The 20,361-nt window shown below is 39.8% G+C and overlaps 1 protein-coding gene across 1 annotated transcript in view; it reads left to right on the forward strand.

Annotated features, from left to right (window-relative positions):
- The window catches only part of LOC121378627 (cGMP-dependent protein kinase 1-like), a 181,469-nt gene that overhangs the window by 123,362 nt on the left and 37,746 nt on the right, over positions 1-20,361 (forward strand). The window contains exons 10-12 of the mRNA XM_041506891.1: positions 1,263-1,350; positions 4,320-4,459; positions 9,099-9,188. Coding sequence (XP_041362825.1) covers positions 1,263-1,350; positions 4,320-4,459; positions 9,099-9,188 — 318 coding nt within the window. The remainder of the gene's footprint in view (positions 1-1,262; positions 1,351-4,319; positions 4,460-9,098; positions 9,189-20,361) is intronic.

Genomic DNA, 20,361 nt, shown 5'->3' on the forward strand with positions numbered 1-20,361 from the left:
GCATATAAAAGATCCCTTGCTGCTAATCGAAAAGAGTAGCCCATGAAGTGGCGACAGCGGGTTTCCTCTCTCAATATATGTGTGGTCCTTAGCCATATGTCTGACGCCATATAACCGTAAATAAAATGTGCTGAGTGCGTCGTTAAATAAAACATCTCTCTGATACGACGTTCAGAATAACACCAAGTTTTCAAAATTGATTTCGGATTCTTTGTCCAGGATTATTTACATACCCGTTCAGACAAATCAAGCCCGTTCTAACGATATCTGGAGAGGGACGGGTGCGGGAGGGGGGGGTGGGGGATCACAATCTCTGGTGTGAGTAGGTCACAGCCTCTAGTGAGGAGGAGGGGACAAACCATATTTTTATTTTTATTTATATCAGAGTAGGAAAAAACCCCGTACAATTTAGTCCTTGAGTGGCGGGAGGTGTGTGTGGGGGGGGGGGGGGACGATTTAGAGAATGAAAAAAAAAAAAAATGTTATCTTCTAAAACGGTAGCTGCTTGTACTACTATTAGCCGATTTGCGGGAATACTAAGCTGACCTTTTAAGCCAGGTGGCTACTTAATACAGGTAGCCGCTTGAGCAGGTTTCATGGCGATATAACAACGAAAGCACATTATTTTATCAAAGCGCATTGTTTAGCTTTTATAAGCTGATTAAACTTTCAAATAGTGAAAACACTGACGAGCTTAATAACCTTTAGAAAGTGTTGGATTCAAGCCAATCATTTAACATACAATGCATAATCTGATTTACTTCAACTTTAGGTCATTCGTTTATTTTGATTTCTTCTTTCTATCATTCATTTTGTATATATACTGATGGAAAGAAATAAAGGACCACACAGATAGCAACAAGAAATAATGACTGCATCAAAAATCAATTCATATTGTCAGAAGTTGACTGGGAACATATAGGCATCACATTCACCTCTACAGACATTCAATCCCACATTACAACTTGGTATGAAATATAAGACATTACTATGCTAGTAGTGAATTACATATGGTATACAATTTGATGTGTTCCCTTATTTCTTTCCATCAGTATATTTTTAAACTTTATATATTGTATAGATACGTTGTATTTATTTATAAAGATAAGTTGTAAGACATAAATAACACCTATTTGATGATTGTAAGGACAAGGACTGGAATGTGGAGGTGGATAGCAAAAGACACTAAAAGATGGAGGTGCTGTCATAAGTAGTGAAACTCAAGGCGATTTACCTATTTGTATTTTGTTTTTGTTTGACAGAATCGACTCCGAGTACGTTAAACTAAAACTCAGTGATCTCTCCATCATAGCAACTTTAGGCGTGGGCGGCTTTGGAAGAGTTGAATTGGTGAGTAACACGTTGCCATGGATACATCTTTCTTTTTCCAAAAACGAAAAAAAAAGCCAAACACACACAAAAAAAACATTTTCGCTACAGATTTTCAGAGATATCTTAGCGCTAAAACCATCGTAGGCTATGACGTCCCTAGAACCATACGCCATTGTGACGTCATAGCCTACAATGGTTCTTACGATATCGTAGAGCTAAGATAGCTTCGAAAATATGAGCCTGGACCGATTTCGGTCACACCGAGCAGAAAAACGTCCGCTAGACTAGTTCATGCGTTTAACGTTATGGGTTTCACGTTAAACCAAAATGTCCATACCGGATATCAGTGAGGTAATTGACGGACGTTAACGTCGCTCCTTGTCTCTGAACGCGAGTTTCTCTTTGATGTCTGTCCACATTGGTGTTTACTGTTATATATATATATATATATATATATATATATATATATATATATATATATATATATATATATATATATATATATCTACTACCGGTGACGTTTACTTGTTTGTATTGTACTAATCCACCGCCTCGTGTCAACGGAACTGGTATCGGTTGGCCTAATTAGCCAGCAAGAATGTTTGACTGAATATTAATTTTAGCTAAATGTTTGCTTATTTCGGCATGGTTTGAGAAAAAATAGTCGGTACATCAAAGACACGTTGTAATTAGCGATATGTGTGTATGTGTGTGTGTGTGTGTGTGCTGTTGGTATTTCCAAACACAGAGACCCACTCGTCTGATTGTTGTCGATCGATCACGTCACTGTCGCACTGAAATAGTTAGAAATATTTGTATACACTGGGATCAAATTTCAGAATACATAAATCTAAGGATACGTTTTCGATTCTCAAATGATTTTTCTGAACAGTGACGAAAAACACAAATATGAAGCAAAAATCTACACCGAACGGTTCTTCGGTGAATTACGTCATCCTGTCACACAGATTGGTGGCCGTATAATGGGACAGTGTCCGTTAGTTTAGAAGCGCCATTGCTTTGTCTAGCTGGAGATTATTCTGTATTAGTGTCTTAATTATTTTACCCCCCCCCCCACACACACACACACACACACCTCATCACCCTCTTCTAGTTGTTGTAGGCTATATACAGCCGTGATTTGATTGGTCGTTCCATGGAGATGACGTACTCAGTAAATAAAAACCGCCCAATGTAATTAACATTATGGACACCGATTTCCGTTGCTGAGGGATAAGATAATTATATATGTGCAAGCGAAAGTTCCGTAAATAACATTTGTTTTGTTTTAAATGTAGTTTAGGAGGGGTAAATATAAGAAACAGAATTCTAGTACGAAACTCGCATGCGTTATGTACTGAATGCAGTGGCGAATCCAGAAAATCCATTTAGGGGACTTTGGGGGAGTTTTGGAGAGGAATCGTAAAAACAATGTAAAATTAATACATAATAAAATTATAATTCGCCTCTGGAATAGTCAGATATATTAAATATAAAAACCTTCTCTCTTTTTTTCAATTTAGAGCTCTTTTCTTTGTTTTCTTTACAACAAATACTAATCAGAGGAAATGGATTGGTGGCCGAGTATGCTGCGCTTGTTATCGTGACGTATTAGCAAGCCGCCGTGTCGTTAGTTACTAACTTGGGAAAACACTGTAAGCGGATTTCGTCTGATTTAATTACAGCCGGCGCTGGCTGTAAAACCGGCAGTTAGTGGATGATTTCTTTCTCTTAATGATGTCTGCGTGTATTTAATCTGGCCGGCGCTGCTCGCACTGATCCGGGCTGATTGTAAACTGCAGTTTATCTCCAAGTCTCTTACATATCGCGATGTGTTAGTACGGGCTGTTTGATTAGTCCCCTATCGGAACATCTCTCCACTGGTGAATGGTTAATGAATAAAACCGAACTACTAAATAGTTCAAACGACCGGCTTTGGTGGCGAAGTGTTTAAACCATGGGTCTTAAGATTGGTAGTAACCGGGTTCGTATCCCAGTACCAGCTCCCACCCAGGGTGAGTTTTAACGGATCAGTTAAGGAGAAATAGATCGATTATGTCACCTTCAGTAATGATTAATCGTTAACCCTTCTCCTGGACAGACAGCCCACATGGTAGATGTGTGTGTGTCAGGTCTGCATGCAGGATGTCTGCTTGGATTAACATTAAATAGTAACAAATAATGCCATACTTATACGTGATTCACGTTTTCGTTCTGATGCTATTTTGGAAGAATAGTTTGCTAATACTGACGCCATTGCTATAGATGATATCTCAAATCACTGTGACGCCATTGCTATAGAAGGTATTACGAATTACTGTGACGCCATTGCTACAGAAGGTATCACAAATCATTGTGACGCTATTGCTACAGAAAGTATCAGAAATCACTGTGAAGCCATTGCTACAGAGGTATCAGAAATCAATATGACGCCATTGATGCAGAAGGTATGAGACAACACCGTGACGTCATTGCTACAGAAGGTAGCTGAAATCAATATGATGCCATTGCTACATAAGTTATCAGAAATCACTGTGACGCCATTGCTACAGAAGGTAGCAGAAATCAGTGTGACGTCATTGCTACAGAAGGTATTACAAATCAGTGTGACGCAATTGCTACAGAAGGTATCAGAAATCAATATGACGCCACTGCTGAATAAGGTATCAAAAATCAGTATGACGCCATTACCATAGAAGGTATAAAAGTCACTGTGACGCCATTGCTTCAGTAAGTACCAGAAATATCTCAAAAGCATATCGGAAAACTTACTGATAATGTGAACGAATACCTCAATGAACAAACATTTGAGTTTAAGATTTCTCTACGTGAACTCCCGCGTAACGCGCCCAAAACGTGTGACGTTTACCTAGATCAGGGAAATCTCTTTGCACGGGCGTGAGGCTCGCGGTTTTTAGCGTTGAAGACGATTCATACACAAGGTGATACATATATTTGCTCATCATGTTGCTAATTGTCGTGTTTAGGTTCACCTCGACTCTGACAACAGCAAGACGCATGCGCTGAAGATCCTGAAGAAACACCACATCGTGGAGACGAGACAGCAGGAGCACATCATGAACGAGAAGAGGATCATGATCGAGGCCCGCTCCGACTTCATTGTCAGGTACACACTACCAACACAGACTTCACTGTCAGGTACACACTACCAACACAGACTTCACTGTCAGGTACACACTACCAACACAGACTTCATTGTCAGGTACCCAACCAACACACACTTCACTGTCAGGTACACACTACTAACACAAACTTCAATGTGAGGTACACACTACCAACACAGACTTCGTTGTGAGGTATAGACTACCAAAAACAGACTTCATTGTCAGGTACACACTACCAACACAGACTTCACTGTCAGGTATACACTACCAACACAGACTTGACTGTCAGGTATACACTACCAACACAGATTTCACTGTTAGGTATACACTACCAACACAGACTTCACTGTCAGGTATACACTACCAACACAGACTTGACTGTCAGGTATACACTACCAACACAGATTTCACTGTTAGGTATACACTACCAACACAAACTTCATTGTCAGGTACACACTACCAAAACAGACATCATTGCCAGGTATAGATTACCAACACAGACTTCACTGTCAGGTACACACTACCAACATAGACTTCACTGTCAGGTACACACTACCAAAACAGACTTCACTGTCAGGTACACACTACCAACACAGACTTCATTGTCAGGTACACACTGCCAACACAGACTTCACTGTCAGGTACACACTACCAAAACAGACTTCACTGTCCGGCACACACTACCAACACAGACTTCACTGTCAGGTACACACTACCAACACAGTCTTCACTGTCAGGTACACACTATCAACACAGACTTCATTGTCAGGTGTATACTATCAAAACAGACTTCATTGTCAAGTAAACACTAATAAAACAGATTTCATTGTCAAGAACACACTACGAAAACAGACTTCATTATCAGGTACACACCACCAAAACAGACTTCTTTACCAAAAAGACTTCATTATTGATTGCCATTTATAGACCACCAACATTATCAGGTATAGACTACCAAAATATAGTTTATTGTCCTTTATAGACTACCAAGATGATCAGGTATAGAATACGAAAACATACTTCATTATCAAGTTTCGACCATCAAAACAGACTCCAGTATCAGATATATACTACCAAGACAGACGTCATTATTTATTGTCGGGCACAGGCTACCAAACTAGACATAATTGTCGGGTACAGGCTACCAAACCTGACATAATTGTCGGGTACAGGCTACCAAACTAGACATAATTGTCGGGCACAGGCTACCAAACTAGACATAATTGTCGGGTACAGGCTACCAAACTAGACATAATTGTCGGGCACAGGCTACCAAACCTGACATAATTGTCGGGTACAGGCTACCAAACTAGACATAATTGTCGGGTACAGGCTACCAAACTAGACATAATTGTCGGGCACAGGCTACCAAACCTGACATAATTGTCGGGTACAGGCTACCAAACTAGACATAATTGTCGGGTACAGGCTACCAAACCTGACATAATTGTCGGGTACAAGCTACCAAACTAGACATAATTGTCGGGTACAGGCTACCAAACCTGACATAATTGTCGGGTACAGGCTACCAAACTAGACATAATTGTCGGGTACAGGCTACCAAACCTGACATAATTGTCGGGTACAGGCTACCAAACTAGACATAATTGTCGGGTACAGGCTACCAAACTAGACATAATTGTCGGGTACAGGCTACCAAACTAGACATAATTGTCGGGTACAGGCTACCAAACTAGACATAATTGTCGGGTACAGGCTACCAAACTAGACATAATTGTCGGGTACAGGCTACCAAACTAGACATAATTGTCGGGTACAGGCTACCAAACTAGACATAATTGTCGGGTACAGGCTACCAAACCTGACATAATTGTCGGGTACAGGCTACCAAACTAGACATAATTGTCGGGTACAGGCTACCAAACCTGACATAATTGTCGGGTACAGGCTACCAAACTAGACATAATTGTCGGGTACAGGTTACCAAACTAGACATAATTGTCGGGTACAGGCTACCAAACTAGACATAATTGTCGGGTACAGGTTACCAAACTAGACATAATTGTCGGGTACAGGCTACCAAACTAGACATAATTGTCGGGTACAGGCTACCAAACTAGACATAATTGTCGGGTACAGGCTACCAAACTAGACATAATTGTCTGGTACAGGCTACCAAACCTGACATAATTGTCGGGTACAGGCTACCAAACTAGACATAATTGTCGGGTACAGGCTACCAAACTAGACATAATTGTCGGGTACAGGTTACCAAACTAGACATAATTGTCGGGTACAGGCTACCAAACTAGACATAATTGTCGGGTACAGGCTACCAAACCTGACATAATTGTCGGGTACAGGCTACCAAACTAGACATAATTGTCGGGTACAGGCTACCAAACTAGACATAATTGTCGGGTACAGGCTACCAAACTAGACATAATTGTCGGGCACAGGCTACCAAACCTGACATAATTGTCGGGTACAGGCTACCAAACTAGACATAATTGTCGGGTACAGGCTACCAAACTAGACATAATTGTCGGGTACAGGCTACCAAACCTGACATAATTGTCGGGCACAGGCTACCAAACTAGACATAATTGTCGGGTACAGGCTACCAAACTAGACATAATTGTCGGGTACAGGCTACCAAACTAGACATAATTGTCGGGTACAGGCTACCAAACCTGACATAATTGTCGGGTACAGGCTACCAAACTAGACATAATTGTCGGGCACAGGCTACCAAACTAGACATAATTGTCGGGTACAGGCTACCAAACTAGACATAATTGTCGGGTACAGGCTACCAAACCTGATATAATTGTCGGGTACAGGCTACCAAACCTGACATAATTGTCGGGTACAGGCTACCAAACCTGACATAATTGTCGGGCACATGCTACCAAACTAGACATAATTGTCGGGTACAGGCTACCAAACTAGACATAATTGTCGGGTACAGGCTACCAAACCTGACATAATTGTCGGGTACAGGCTACCAAACTAGACATAATTGTCGGGTACAGGCTACCAAACTAGACATAATTGTCGGGTACAGGCTACCAAACTAGACATAATTGTCGGGCACAGGCTACCAAACCTGACATAATTGTCGGGTACAGGCTACCAAACTAGACAGAATTGTCGGGTACAGGCTACCAAACTAGACATAATTGTCGGGTACAGGCTACCAAACTAGACATAATTGTCGGGTACAGGCTACCAAACTAGACATAATTGTCGGGCACAGGCTACCAAACCTGACATAATTGTCGGGTACAGGCTACCAAACTAGACATAATTGTCGGGTACAGGCTACCAAACTAGACATAATTGTCGGGTACAGGCTACCAAACCTGACATAATTGTCGGGCACAGGCTACCAAACTAGACATAATTGTCGGGCACAGGCTACCAAACTAGACATAATTGTCGGGTACAGGCTACCAAACCTGACATAATTGTCGGGTACAGGCTACCAAACCTGACATAATTGTCGGGCACATGCTACCAAACTAGACATAATTGTCGGGTACAGGCTACCAAACTAGACATAATTGTCGGGTACAGGCTACCAAACCTGACATAATTGTCGGGTACAGGCTACCAAACTAGACATAATTGTCGGGTACAGGCTACCAAACTAGACATAATTGTCGGGTACAGGCTACCAAACTAGACATAATTGTCGGGCACAGGCTACCAAACCTGACATAATTGTCGGGTACAGGCTACCAAACTAGACATAATTGTCGGGTACAGGCTACCAAACTAGACATAATTGTCGGGTACAGGCTACCAAACTAGACATAATTGTCGGGTACAGGCTACCAAACCTGACATAATTGTCGGGTACAGGCTACCAAACCTGACATAATTGTCGGGTACAGGCTACCAAACCTGACATAATTGTCGGGTACAGGCTACCAAACTGACATAATTGTCGGGTACAGGCTACCAAACTAGACATAATTGTCGGGTACAGGCTACCAAACTAGACATAATTGTCGGGTACAGGCTACCAAACTAGACATAATTGTCGGGTACAGGCTACCAAACTAGACATAATTGTCGGGTACAGGCTACCAAACTAGACATAATTGTCGGGCACAGGCTACCAAACCTGACATAATTGTCGGGTACAGGCTACCAAACTAGACAGAATTGTCGGGTACAGGCTACCAAACTAGACATAATTGTCGGGTACAGGCTACCAAACCTGACATAATTGTCGGGTACAGGCTACCAAACCTGACATAATTGTCGGGTACAGGCTACCAAACCTGACATAATTGTCGGGTACAGGCTACCAAACCTGACATAATTGTCGGGTATGGACTACTGAAATAGACTTCATTGATATAGACAACTAAGCACACTCCATTACTATATATAGACTACCAAATAATCTAAGAGTTTATTAATTTTTGCTGACATTGGCCAGTGATGGTCGTGTCGTTGTTTGTGTTGTTGTTGTTGCGACTACAGATGACATTGTTGTCGTTCTGGACAGAGTCAATGTTAATCTACCAGGTATGACGAATAAAGCAACATACAATGTTAGAGTGTTATTGGTGTGTATATTCTCTGTTAGGACTTCAACTGCTGGTTTATTTAGTGCACGTGGTAACCATCCTCGTTTAATTGGCGTATGATGCTCTCTGATTGCAGGTTGTACCGAACCTTCAAAGACCGGAAGTTTCTCTACATGTTGCTCGAGGCGTGTCTGGGTGGGGAATTGTGGACGGTGCTCCGAGATAAGTGAGTAACAACACAACATACACCTGTTTACCCCTCACAGACGTCATGCACGTGTTCATACTTACCTGGTGTTTGTCCAACCAAGACACGAGTTAACACTTACCTGGTGTTTGTCCAACCAAGACACGTGTTTATAAATATTTCAGATTCAGAAGTCTATCTCAAGCTGGGAGTTTGTATTACGTTACTGTTTAAACTCGTGATGATTGTATAAGCAAGATACAGGCACAAGGTTTATAAACAGGAAAGTCCAAACTCGATCTTTGATAGACAAATGTTTACTATTCGTACGTAGGAAATGTTTATTAAAACCTTCCGTCTATATTTTCATATGTATAAACTTTAATATATAGACTAAAATGTGTAATGACATAATATGCATGCAATTTGTAAACGTTGGTTAAAGTCTCCTGGCGTTATTAAGGTTTGAATGCAGACTCTAAACATTTTATAACCACAACCCATGTCATCACAAACCTCAGGAGAGGCATATTGCCGTAATTAAAGACAAAACAAAATACATAAGATCAATTTTAACTCAAAAACAGGGAAATGTAACTTGAGCATTTTTTATTATTTGTTTTGGCCAAAAGTACAAGTGTTGAGGTTTGCGATCTCGTTTAAGACGAATACAAGCCAGTGTATCACAACTGCCACCAAACCAGACAGTGTTCCGCTACCTCTAGCCTTGCCCACATTACAGACAATAATAAGCAAACCATTATTCAAACCATTATCTGTTGCTTTCTCCTTTTCTGGTTTTCAAATATAGATCGGGGGCTGGGGGTAATTTTAGTTCTATTGTTTTTGAATGTACCTTTATTGTTTTCAAATATTATGTTATTCTTTACAACTTTATTTTTATTGTTTCAAATACAGCTTTATTGTTTTTAAATGTTTTTAAATACACGTTTATTTTGTAAAATGAGGTTTTAGTGTAATTTCCTAGACGTGTCTGTCGTTAAGTGTATAATATTACAGCTAACAGGTGTTGAACTAGCCTGACGAATCACACTTTCAGAACATAAACAGAAACATTCTCCATAGTTTATCTTAACGCGCCTGCGTTAGTCATTACTTGCATGGCAGTCGGTTTCTTCTCTAGTTGCTAAACGTTCTCCTTCATTATCAGTTTTCTTAGATTACGACCGAGTAATCTGCTGTGAATTTGTACTGAAGTATTCTTTACATTTGTTTACGTTTCAAGTGCCAGGAATTATATTTTGGTAACAAATATCCTTACAGGATGCTTTGCCCATCAATCAAACAGTTTACAAAACACCTGTGTTTGTATGTAGTCACGTGCACATGTCTTCTGGGAATGTACCCATGCAATATCAATCGTGTTATAGAACGTGGTTGTTTTCATTGATCGAGAATTCACGTTTGGTATATCCTGGGATCGATCCTTGTCTGTGGAACATAAAGAGGCAGACTGCACCGTTTAAGGGGAGCTATCACTCTCTCCCCCCCCTCCCTCTCACCCACCCCATCACTGCCCTGAAACTAGTTGAATGAGAGTAAAGTTTAGCTCCCCATTAGAATAGGTATACAAACAAATAGTACAACAAAAGGATTAAATACTTATTATGGTGATATATTAAATGGATCCTCATCATTTAATTTTGGCGAGCAATTAACCACTCCTTAGTTTGATTGTTTTTTCATGGCGAGAACGGCGGGAACGGGTTCTAGAGACATATTTCAGCTAGCGGTTTACTCAAATTGTCGTAGTGTGTGTATGTGTTGTCCTTTTGCGAATGAGTATATAACAATATGTATTACTGATTGTGAAAAAGAGTAACCCGTGTGACGAAAGTAGGTTTCTTCTGACATACTCTGACTTTTAATAGTCGCTCGTTAAAGATCAGTACATACACACATAATTATTTTAATGTACACCTACAATTATATTTAATTCTGATGATTTTGTGTTCCAGCCCAGGGCAAGTATAATTTTAAGATAAAATTTCTCTTTTCTTTGACAAATAGTGGCTAGTATTTCTCTTTCATGACTGCAAGTTAACACCAGTAGGAAAGTAGGGTGCGTTAACTCGGTGTTACTTGTGTTAATGATGTGTTGTGGGTAATTGAGCTGTGGTGACGATCTTTAAATCATATCGATCTTGGTTATACAATAAGTATCATGTTCTATGTAGATCGCTAACACAAGTCGCGCCGTGAAAACGCACCTTTACAAGACTGGCAATGTTTCTGTTTTCATATAATATAATACTGCATTGCTTTTGGTCTATTTCTCTAATATTTTAGAAATCTGATTTCTTATTGCCTTGTATTTGAAGGCATAATGTCATTGGCAATCGATGTACAACATTTTTTTTCTTCTAAAAAGTAAAGTTTGTTTTATTTAACGACGCCACTAGAGAACATTGATTTTTTATCTTATCATCGGCTAAAAAAAATTTTGTATTAGCTAAAAATAAAGTTGATTTGTCCTGAAATATACTTTATCTAAGTAGCTACATAATCATTATACCCTACTTGCGATCGAGATTTTGATATACAATTGAAGTATAGCTACGTTGCCGTAATTAAGAACAAATAACGTTTTTATCGAGCACCGGTCCTCCACATAAAAGGAAAACCGCGCAATAAGAATGCTTGGTTCCCGTGTAAATTCAGTTTGATTCGTTGATTCGTTACGAATCTACAGTTACCTAGTAATCTGTAACATTATGCCTTTAATATTGCATTATCTTGGAATTTTAACATCTATGTATATTCGTTTTGAAAAGCGATTACTAATTACTGTTATATTGTAATATTATATTACAGTGAGGCGATGAAGAGTTCATGTTTGACCGATTTTCTTTGTGCTCGCCTGAGGTGCACGGGTCGTAGGATCGAACCACCTCGGTGGACCCATTCTCTGTCTCCTCTTCCTCCCCCCCCCCCCCATCTCAACCAATGCCCCACGATTGGTATATCAAAAGCCGTGGTATGTGCTGTTCTGTCTGTGGAAAACTGTATATAAAAGATCTACTAATGTAAAAATGTAGCAGGTTTCCTCTCTAAGAATATATATCCGAATTGCCAACCGTTTGACATCTTTTAGCCGACGATGAATTAATCAATGTGCACTAGTTGTGTGCTAACTTTAAGCATTCCATATATTTCGTTCTTATGCTGGTTGTCTGGACTTTAATATTCCACCATCTTATAATTAGTTCTCTTAGATATCTTTTTTCCTTTTCTCTTTTTACTGTTAACTCTAATGATATTGAATCAATTGGCGGAATAAATATCTGACTGTCATTAATAAAAAGATATTTATATAGTTACTGATGATTATGTATATGTAGGAACATTTTAATACTCTCAACTGGTAGGTGCTGGGTTCGTCGCGTGCTGTCTCCAACCTAGAGTGAATTAAATGGGTCTCGCACTAAAAACAGTTAGTCTATTGTTGTTGTTCAAAACTTTTTCATGCTCCCATACCACTAGGGTTTCGAGCATGTCCCCCCCCCGGGCTCGATCTCTGGAGGCCAGTGGCCCAGTCCGGGGCAGACAGTTAGTCTAGGACAGTGTGCTTGAACCTTAACTGGAGAAATAATTGGGTGAAGTGCCGCACATCTGCACCAATGAGTTATGCACTTGCTTGGTTGGAGTTTATGTTTGTGGGTAGAACACCCACGCACTTACCGGCTAACCGGTTAACACATTCAAATAGAATCTCACCACACGACAGAGTCCGAAAGATGTTTTCACAAGGTTGTGGTGGTGTGTTCACGTGGTGGTGTGTCCACGTGGTGGTGTGTTCACGTGGTGGTGTGTTCACACGTGATTCGTCTGCTGTCAAATCTCACTTTGAGAACCTGTACCGTGGTGCGAGCCCCTTACCTACCAGCTCTAACCACTACACGACAGAAGTCGGTAGTCTCGATACCTAACATCCTGTCCAAAGTTGTGCTGTAGACGAATAGTACAGGCTGCCAATGACAAAGAAACAGCCTTGGTAATCAAGACAAATAGACATACAGACGGTGTTGACATCAGAGGAGAATGTTAGGCAGATTTCGCCACTTTTCGATTATGTTGTGTAAACAGCACATACGACTCGTTTCAAACCAAATTAATGCGCTATTCACATGTACGGACAGCCGAGCGAACGACCGCTTCCTCTTTGCTGAAGTTTGACGTAAAGTGAACTTTGAAAACACGTTTCGTCTGTGAATCTGACAGTAAGTTACAAGCCTGGCAGTGAGGAAAACACGTGTTAATGGATGGCGGACGCAGCAGATACAGATTTCGTGTTGTGTTTTTGTAAATGTTAGTGTTATCGTGTTGTTATTGGTATCTGCACGTCCGATCGTCCAAGGTTAAAATAAAGCAAGAAAACACAGTAGCCTACCGTAGTCAACATTTGGCATCGCTTAATTTTAAAGACTTTATTGACTTCTTAGACATTTGTTTGTGTTTAATGGAGCATTCTTAACGAATACAGGGCCGTATCCTCCGGAGAGCGGTGGGGGGGGGGGGGGGGGGGGGTAGTTGCCCCCCTGAGAATTTGATATTTTTTTTCTCCAGAAAATAGCATACACTTCTCAGGCTTTTATTTGTATAGTGTTTCATTTGTTTATAAAAAGTAGTGCCTCCCCCCCCCCCCCCCGGGATTTTGATCAGGGTACCGGCCTGTGAGATTACATATTGCTTAGTTTGTCTTGCTTAGAATATCCATTGTGTTTCTTGTCCACGTAATACTTCAAATGGATTCTACCCCCAATAACATCGTACGTATTAAGCGAGTAGAATGAGAAAGTAAACTCAGGCTTGCAAGCGGGCCCTTATTTTCCTAATTTTCCTTATTTTTGGACAGTGTTACGTTATGCGTTATAGTTATTATAACGCAAACAAGCAAGAAACAAGTTAGTCACTAACATGCGGTTTATTCTTCATCTAACTCATGGCGACAACATCTCACGAGAGTTAATCTCGCAAACACTAACATCTCTTTATCGAGACTCAACATGTAACATGTAACTTTATATATCGAGACATCTCCCCTTTTTTGTTTTCAAACTAAAGTTTCTAGTCTTCTTCTGTTTAACAGTTCTTTTTGTTGAATAGTTCTTTAGCCAATCTCCCTTTACAATCAATTTGGAGTTTCTGTAAATAAAACAATTTCAACTTTGCATTAGTGTTCTATTCTGTTTTCTTAACTATTCAAATAAACTACAACAATTAACTACCGAAAATAAACACAATAAAGGACGAGGGTAGACTGCCCTGCCTTTATACATAAAAACCAGGTATTATTCTGACCTGTGTGGTTTTTATGCATGTCCTTGCACATCCATAATGAAAAATTATATTCCAAGAATGCACATCCATAACGAATTGTTCTCTTCATTCTTGTACTTGAACTAACTTAATTATTTAAACTTTGGGTTTGGTTTGGACACTCTTCCGCTTCTTGTAACAATAAGTTTTTCACCAAATGCGCGTTTCAGCTTCTCGGGTGATTTTCGCACCGTCTTAGTCTGAACTGGTATCTCTGACATTGACTGATGTATTGTAGTACTCTGTGCTTCTTTGTTTTCGCATCTCTCCTGGGTAGGTTGGATAGGTTGAATGTTTACAGGAAGAATACATGGTTCTGGTACGTATGGTTCTGGTGCATACTCTTCTTCCGTTTTTCTTAGATGTTTTCTGTTCCTTCTGTAGGTTCTACCATTTTCTGTTCGCACTTGGTATGACCTCACATCCACTTGCCCTTCAACTTTAGCCAAAACCCATTTCCCTTTTTCTACTGGTTGTATCCTCACAATATCACCAGGTTTTAAACTTTCAAGCTATTTTGTACTTCTGTTGTAGTACTTGACCTGCTTTTCTTTCCGATAATACAGTTTTTCTTTGACATCTTTGACTACTTCTGGTGTGAGCAGACGTCGAGCAGTAGGCAACAATGTTCTAGTTCTGCGAGAAAACATCCGTTGTGCTGGCGATGTGGTTACCAGCTCTGTCGGAGTGTTGTAGTAGTCGAGTAGGCCAATGTATGGGTCGGTGTTAGCTCTGTGAGCTTTCTTGATGATAGACTGAGCTATTTTGACAGCACTCTCTGCCTTTCCATTTGATTCTGGATATCTTGGTGAACTTGTAACATGCATACATCCATACTCCTTTGCGAACTCACTGAATTCTTTTGAGTTGAACGGAGGTCCATTGTCTGTGAACATTTCTTCGGGAATACCATGCCTTGCAAACTGAGCCTTGATCTTTCCAATAACTTGTGATGCTTTCTTGTTTGCACTTAGTTTGTCAACTTCGAAAAAGTCTGAATAGTGATCAACAATGACTAGATAATCACAGCCTTCAGTTTCGAAAAGGTCCATGCTGACTTTTTGCCATGGTCGATCTGGTATCTCTTGACTGATGAGTGGTTCTTTTTGTTGTTTCACCGAGAATTCTCTGCAGACAGAGCATTTTGAAATACATTCTTCAATTTCTTTGTTCATCATCCTCGGCCAATAAACCACTTCTCTTGCCCGTCTAAGGCATCCTTGAATTCCTAGATGACTTCTGTGAATTCTTTCTTTGATTTTCCCTCTCATTGCTGTAGGGATTACAATACGGTCTCCTTTGTAGACAAGACCATCTTGTACAGTTAACTCATCCCGAATGCTGAAATAATCTTGAACTGATATTTGTATTTCTGCTTTTGTCTCTGGCCATCCTTGTACAATGATTTTCTTTAGTTGATTCATCACTGTATCAGTTTCAGATGCTTGTTGTATTTCCTCCAGAGTTTCTGGAGTCATCCTTACATCCTCCGACATATTTATCAGTTCAACATCTTTTTCAGTTACAGTCCGCACATCCACATGAAATACTTCACCATCATGTACCTCTTTTGTCAGATGTGGTATGTATGCTCTGCTCAAAGCATCTGCCATGAACATTGACGATCCCTTCTTATATACCAAGACAAATTCAAACTTTTGTAGTCTCAACAGCATTCTTTGTAGTCTCTTTGGTGCATTCAGTAGGCTCTTTTTAAAAATACTTTCCAGCGGCTTGTGGTCTGATTCCACAGTAAAAGATCTGCCAAACAAGTATGTTTCAAATTTTTCAACACCAAACACGATCGCTAGAAGTTCTTTTTCGATCTGTGCATAATTACATTCTGTTGTGTTCAGAGATCGTGAAGCATATGCAACAGGTTTTCCCTCCTGCATAAGACAAGCTCCAAGCCCATGCTGGCTTGCATCACATTGCAAAACTACTGGCTTATCATTGTCAAAGTATCCAAGGACAGGAGCCCTTGACAGAATATCTTTTACTTTGCTGAAAGCTTTCCCTTGTATAGTCTCATCCCAGTAAAACGCTACTTCTGCTTTCAGTAATTCCCGAATCGGAGCGGTGACTGTTGCTAGCTGTGGAGCAAACTTGGCAACGTAGTTCACCATCCCAATCAAGCGTTGCACTCCTTGTTTATCAGAAGGGGGTGGCATCTTAATGATTGCTTCAACTTTGGCTGGATCAGGTTTCAGACCTGATGCAGTTAGAGTATGTCCACTATATTTAACTTCAGTCTGTTTAAACTTCATTTTGTCTTTGTTGAGCCGAATACCTTTCTCTTGGCATCTCCTCAACAACAAAACTAGTTTACGATCATGATCAGCTTCATCCAGTGCATATAGTAGTATGTCATCAGTTACAACAGCCACTCCTTCTAATCCTTCTAGAGCTTCTTGCGGTTTCCTTTGAAATTCCTCAGGCGCTGGAGAAATTCCAAATGGCATCCGCTTCCACCTGTAACGACCAAATGGAGTTGAGAATGTAGTTAAGTAACTAGACTCTTCATCTAAGACAACATGCCAAAACCCATCTTTTGCATCAAGTACAGTGAACAACTTAGCCGTTGACAGTTCAGGAAGGATATCATCAATCGTGGGTAATGGATAGTGGTTTCTCTTCAAAGCTTTGTTTAAAGGTTTTGGGTCTATACAGAGACGTATGCCACTTTGTTTATTGCATACTACCATAGAAGACACCCAATCTGTAGGTACTGAGACAGGAGCCAAAACGTTTTTCTTGACAAGTCTGTCAATATGTTTCTTGACCATTGTCTTTTTTGCCAAAGGCAGTTTCCTGTGTGGTATCTGTACTGGTACTACCGCTGGATCCACTTCTAGATGTAACTCTCCTTCCAGTTTACCATCTCTTGTGAACACATCAGTGAACTGTGTTTCAATGTCTTTTTTCCTGAGAGGAAGCATGGTCTCCACACCATGTACAGACTCAAAATTGTTTTGATTCACAGTTATTAGTTTCATTTTCTGCACGGTTCTCGACCCCAATACAGATCGACATTTCTCTTTTACAACTTGGAACTCTGCACTGTATTCTTTCTTAGTTTTAGGATTGAGAATCCTTAATCTGCATTTTCCTACTGGTTTGATCTGAGATTTGTTGAACATAATAAGTGTAGTGTTACTAGTTTCCAGCTTTTCTTCAGACAAACCTGAATATACTGCTTCAGATATTACGTTTACACTCGCTCCACTATCTATCTGAAAGTTCACTTTCTGTCCGTTTACTATCATGTCCACAAAGATTCTAGTAGGATAGGTTTCACCACCAACATTAACAGCAGCAACCTCAGCAATAGCATCCACGGACATAAGACTTCCCTCACTACTGTCATCAGAGTTGTCTTCTACTGTATATAGTTTCTCTTTCGATTTTTGTTTTCGATCACTCCTTGGTTTGAATCTCCTAGTAGGACATTTTAAAGCAAAGTGGTTTTCTTTCTTGCAGATATTACAGGTCTTTCCCCAAGCAGGACACTCCTCTTTCCTCTTGGGATGTCGTTTATCACAGTAATAACAGTTGATCAAAGTAACTCTCTTTTGACCAACCTGCAGACCAACAGTAGACTTTTTCTTTGTTCTATGCTGAAAAGCTTGAACGTCTTCCGATTTTCCCTGAGCCATCTCTTGAAGATGCTGATTTGTGGATTCATATGCCCTAGCGGTATCTAGACATTGCTGAAGGTTCAGATTTCTCATCTGTAGTAGCCGTTTCCTCGTGTGGTTGTCACCAACGCCTACAACAATCCGATCTCTTATCAAAGAATCTCTCAACTGTTCGTAGTTGCAGTTTTTTGACATCTTCATCAATGTAGTATAGTACGCATCTATAGATTCACCTTTCTCTTGGTCACGTTTATTGAAACAATACCTTTCGTAGATTTCATTTACTTCACCAAGACAGAATTGTTGCATTCTCTCTAACACAATGTTAATGTTAGTTCTATCATCTACATTAGGAAATTGCATCCCATTGTATACTTTCAGTGCTTCAGGGCCAAAACATGTTAGAAGTGTAGCTGTTCTTACTTGTGTGGGTTGTAGTTCAAGTCGCGAAGCAATTTCATAATTATCCCATATTTGTCTAAAATGCTCCCATTTTGTAGCAACGTTTCCACTCAACTCTAGTTTGCACGGGAACGGAACATTCTGAATGACTGTAGACTGTACCTCTTGGTCACCCATTGTTATCACTTACTAGTAGCAGTGTAGTACAGAAAAATAATCCAGTATTTAACCCACCAAGTTTACTTATAAACACTTTCGGTTCACGTTTCCGATGGAAAAGATCGCTGTGATGCTCCTTTCCGGTCGGAAATACCAAAGCAGTGCTTACTTCCGGAGGAATTTACAATTCCAACGTATGACTACGGACCATCACTTCCGGTCGTAGATCAAAGAAGAAAGTTTTCTCGGATTGGTGCGCACTTTAAGGAGGAAGTGTCACAGAAGAAATGCCCACTTACTAACATTTTGGTCAGTTTTTTACAGCAATATCACATTTACTCTGTTCCAAAACATGTTTTTCGAGAGCAGGGTACTTTTTCACCTTCTGACACCATGTTACGTTATGCGTTATAGTTATTATAACGCAAACAAGCAAGAAACAAGTTAGTCACTAACATGCGGTTTATTCTTCATCTAACTCATGGCGACAACATCTCACGAGAGTTAATCTCGCAAACACTAACATCTCTTTATCGAGACTCAACATGTAACATGTAACTTTATATATCGAGACAGACAGCAGCCCTAATATTCCTTATTAAAGCTTCAAAATCCTAAAAAGCCCTAATTTTTTGGTGAAAATCCTAAATTTTGAATTTTTTTGATAAATGCAACATAAAATAAGTGTTGGAATTAATTAAATCTAGCCTTAGTATACTTTCAGATAATGAATATGTTGAATTAATGTATTTCTCAGAAGACATCTTGGTGGTTATCAGCATCATATTCAGCATGGATTTGCACCATATCAGATTACTTTAATCTGGTTGTATTGATATGCTGAATATTGCTGTTGATGACCATTGGCATGATCTTCTGAGTTGGTAATTAGCTTTTGTATTTATGTTCTCCCTGGAGGTGAGTACAGAATGTTTTTCTTTTATATTGATTATTGAATTTCAGTCCTTATTTTTGTCAAAAAATTCCTAAAAATTCCTAAAAATAGCCCTTATTTTTTAAGAATTTTGCCCTAAAAAAACCCTTATTTTTCACAAAATCTTGCTTGAAAGCCTGTAAACTGTACGTTGAGATACTGTAAACACTAGGATGACCAGAAACACTCTCCAGATATAAACAAGTAATTATTATTATTTATATTGCGAAAATATTTGAATCTGTTTTAAATCGTCCACACATAAAAACATAGTTATACATAATGACATAGTTATCAATGCGTAGCCAGCGTGAGGTAGACGAGGCGCTTGCTTCGTCTGGAATTTCCCCAGATTTATTTTACAGGTCTGGGTTTGCCTCGGCGTTTGTTTCCTCTCTGCTACGCCCCAGGTTATACAGTTCTATGACTATTTGAAGGCAAATTATGAATTTCTAGAAACCGTAAATTATACAGTCTTTATAACATTGCAACAACAAAAATCAGATGAACATGGGGAACAATCCCACAAGTAGCATACGTGGAATGTCTGTTAACTGTTTATATGTTTTGGCAGTATTTTCCATTAGCGCGCCATTTCTGCGTGAATTCAATATAATGATGAAAATAAACATAACAAGCATTACTGGTGGAACTTCGTCTCGGTCAATATAACATTTAATTTATCTATGTCGCACGTGCTTGCGTCCAGTAAACGTTCAAGCAAGCCTTTTGTGGACAC

This window comes from Gigantopelta aegis, chromosome 8, assembly GCF_016097555.1.
Source record: "Gigantopelta aegis isolate Gae_Host chromosome 8, Gae_host_genome, whole genome shotgun sequence".
Lineage (NCBI taxonomy): Eukaryota > Metazoa > Mollusca > Gastropoda > Neomphalida > Peltospiridae > Gigantopelta > Gigantopelta aegis.